General features: G+C 35.3%; 1 protein-coding gene across 1 annotated transcript in view; it reads left to right on the top strand.

Moving 5' to 3' along the window:
- The first annotated feature begins 1257 nt into the window (after positions 1-1257).
- LOC103366487 (GTPase IMAP family member 7-like) overlaps positions 1258-1732 on the top strand; it is a 3583-nt gene continuing 3108 nt past the window's right edge. The window contains exon 1 of the mRNA XM_008294231.1: positions 1258-1276. Coding sequence (XP_008292453.1) covers positions 1258-1276 — 19 coding nt within the window. The remainder of the gene's footprint in view (positions 1277-1732) is intronic.

Genomic DNA, 1732 nt, shown 5'->3' with positions numbered 1-1732 from the left:
TTCTGGCTACAGCGGGTGGAGCAGTCGGAGCTGCACAATATTTTAACTGCTAGTTCAATGTGTACACAAGGTTTTAGACCTTAGGACAAAAAAAAAAAAAAAAGAGAGACAGGTGGACGGAGCTATAAATAATGACACAAGTAAGTAAGCTTTAAGTAGTCTATGATAAGAGGCCTCGCAGCTTAATCTAAAATAAAAAGTGATTGTGAATGCTTTATTTGTTAGTGGCTATGAGAAATGTGCTTCATGCATCAGTTGCTCTGTGTGTTATTTGTTTGAAAAATATGTACAATTTTTTCAATAAAGTCTGAAATGCACATTACTTGTCCTGGTGTTTATTTACAATTGTATCCACCTACCTTTTCATTTGCTTGTTTATGCTGCAGCTTTAAGATCACAGGACATTAAATATCAAGCAAAGTAGAACCATCCTCATCCATACTGCTGTCAGACACATCTTCTTTAAGAAGACTGTTCTTCACATTTTGGATGTAAAATTACTCAGATTTAATAAGAGAAGTTCATCTCTGCCACTTTAACAAACAGGCCTCATTAAGAAAGCCCCACGTGATCTTGAATGCTGCTTTTGTCGTCATATGTTGTAAAACTTTACAGTTAGGATATATCTTTATTGAAGCACACGACCGGGCTGCAGGTTCACAAGTTCTCTGTGGTAGGACACTACAAGACCTCATCTGTAAGTTTTTCATATATCTTAAGTCTTTATTCACTTATTATGATTGTGGATGACAAATAATGCCCATGTTGTACATGATTAAAATTACAGTTTTCTCAGCTATCATGACACAAATCTGTTGGCTTAATTACCAGTTCTTAGTCCTGCAATTTGTGACTTACATTGGAAACACACCTACTATACATTTACTGACCCCAATTTCACTATTTGTGTAAGAATTTTATGTATAAGACAATGTTTGTTCACAGGGCATTTCCTTCAGCGCATTTTTTCTTTCAGTTTCTGTTTCCTAGTCAAGTTATGTATTGTTTTCATTGAAACTGAAGCAGTCAGCTGCTCTTACAGGGTGTGTTTGCCCTGAGAGATTCACTACATGCAGCTTGCTGTCTGATCTACAGAGAGATTGCAGAGATTTTAAAGGCATGTTTAGGGGTTCTTTAAGCATATTTCATTATTTAGGAAGCTGTATGAACTGCTTCAGCCTTAAAGACGGAGGCCAGCACAAAATTCAAAACGGTAAGGGGCTTTTTTTTTTTTTTAGATTTTCCGTTTCAGCCATAATGTTTACCAGTGGTGGAAGTAAGTGCTTTACTTTAGTACAATTGTAAAGGTGCTTATATTTTTACTTACGTATTTCCATTTTTGCTACTTTATGCAGCCACTATATTTCACAAGATCATTTTAAACAATTGGTAAAATTACAAGCTTTTAATATGAAACCCATTATGACAAAATCACATTTTTTCATTTTTCTTTTCTTTTCTTTTTTTTTTTTTAAACTTGTTAACATGTCCTTGTGGTGTTTTTTGTATGCTGGAAGATGTAACATGAGTGAAATACTCAGTCAGTTCCATGACTGAGTATTTCCACCTTGACACTACAGTGTACCAGCAACAGTCTCAAAAACTCAGATTTAGACTTCCAGGGTTTCACATGTAACAAAACTACAGAGCCAATCTAGTAAGAACATGTTCGGCTTGATTACTCCAATGTTACAACTCTCCATTTTGCAGCATAGAGCAGTTTTACAGTGTT

This window comes from Stegastes partitus, unplaced genomic scaffold (assembly GCF_000690725.1).
Source record: "Stegastes partitus isolate 25-593 unplaced genomic scaffold, Stegastes_partitus-1.0.2 Scaffold949, whole genome shotgun sequence".
NCBI classification, from domain to species: domain Eukaryota; kingdom Metazoa; phylum Chordata; class Actinopteri; family Pomacentridae; genus Stegastes; species Stegastes partitus.
Note: the sequence above shows the minus strand (reverse complement) of the source record. Positions and strands in the feature narration are given on the sequence as shown.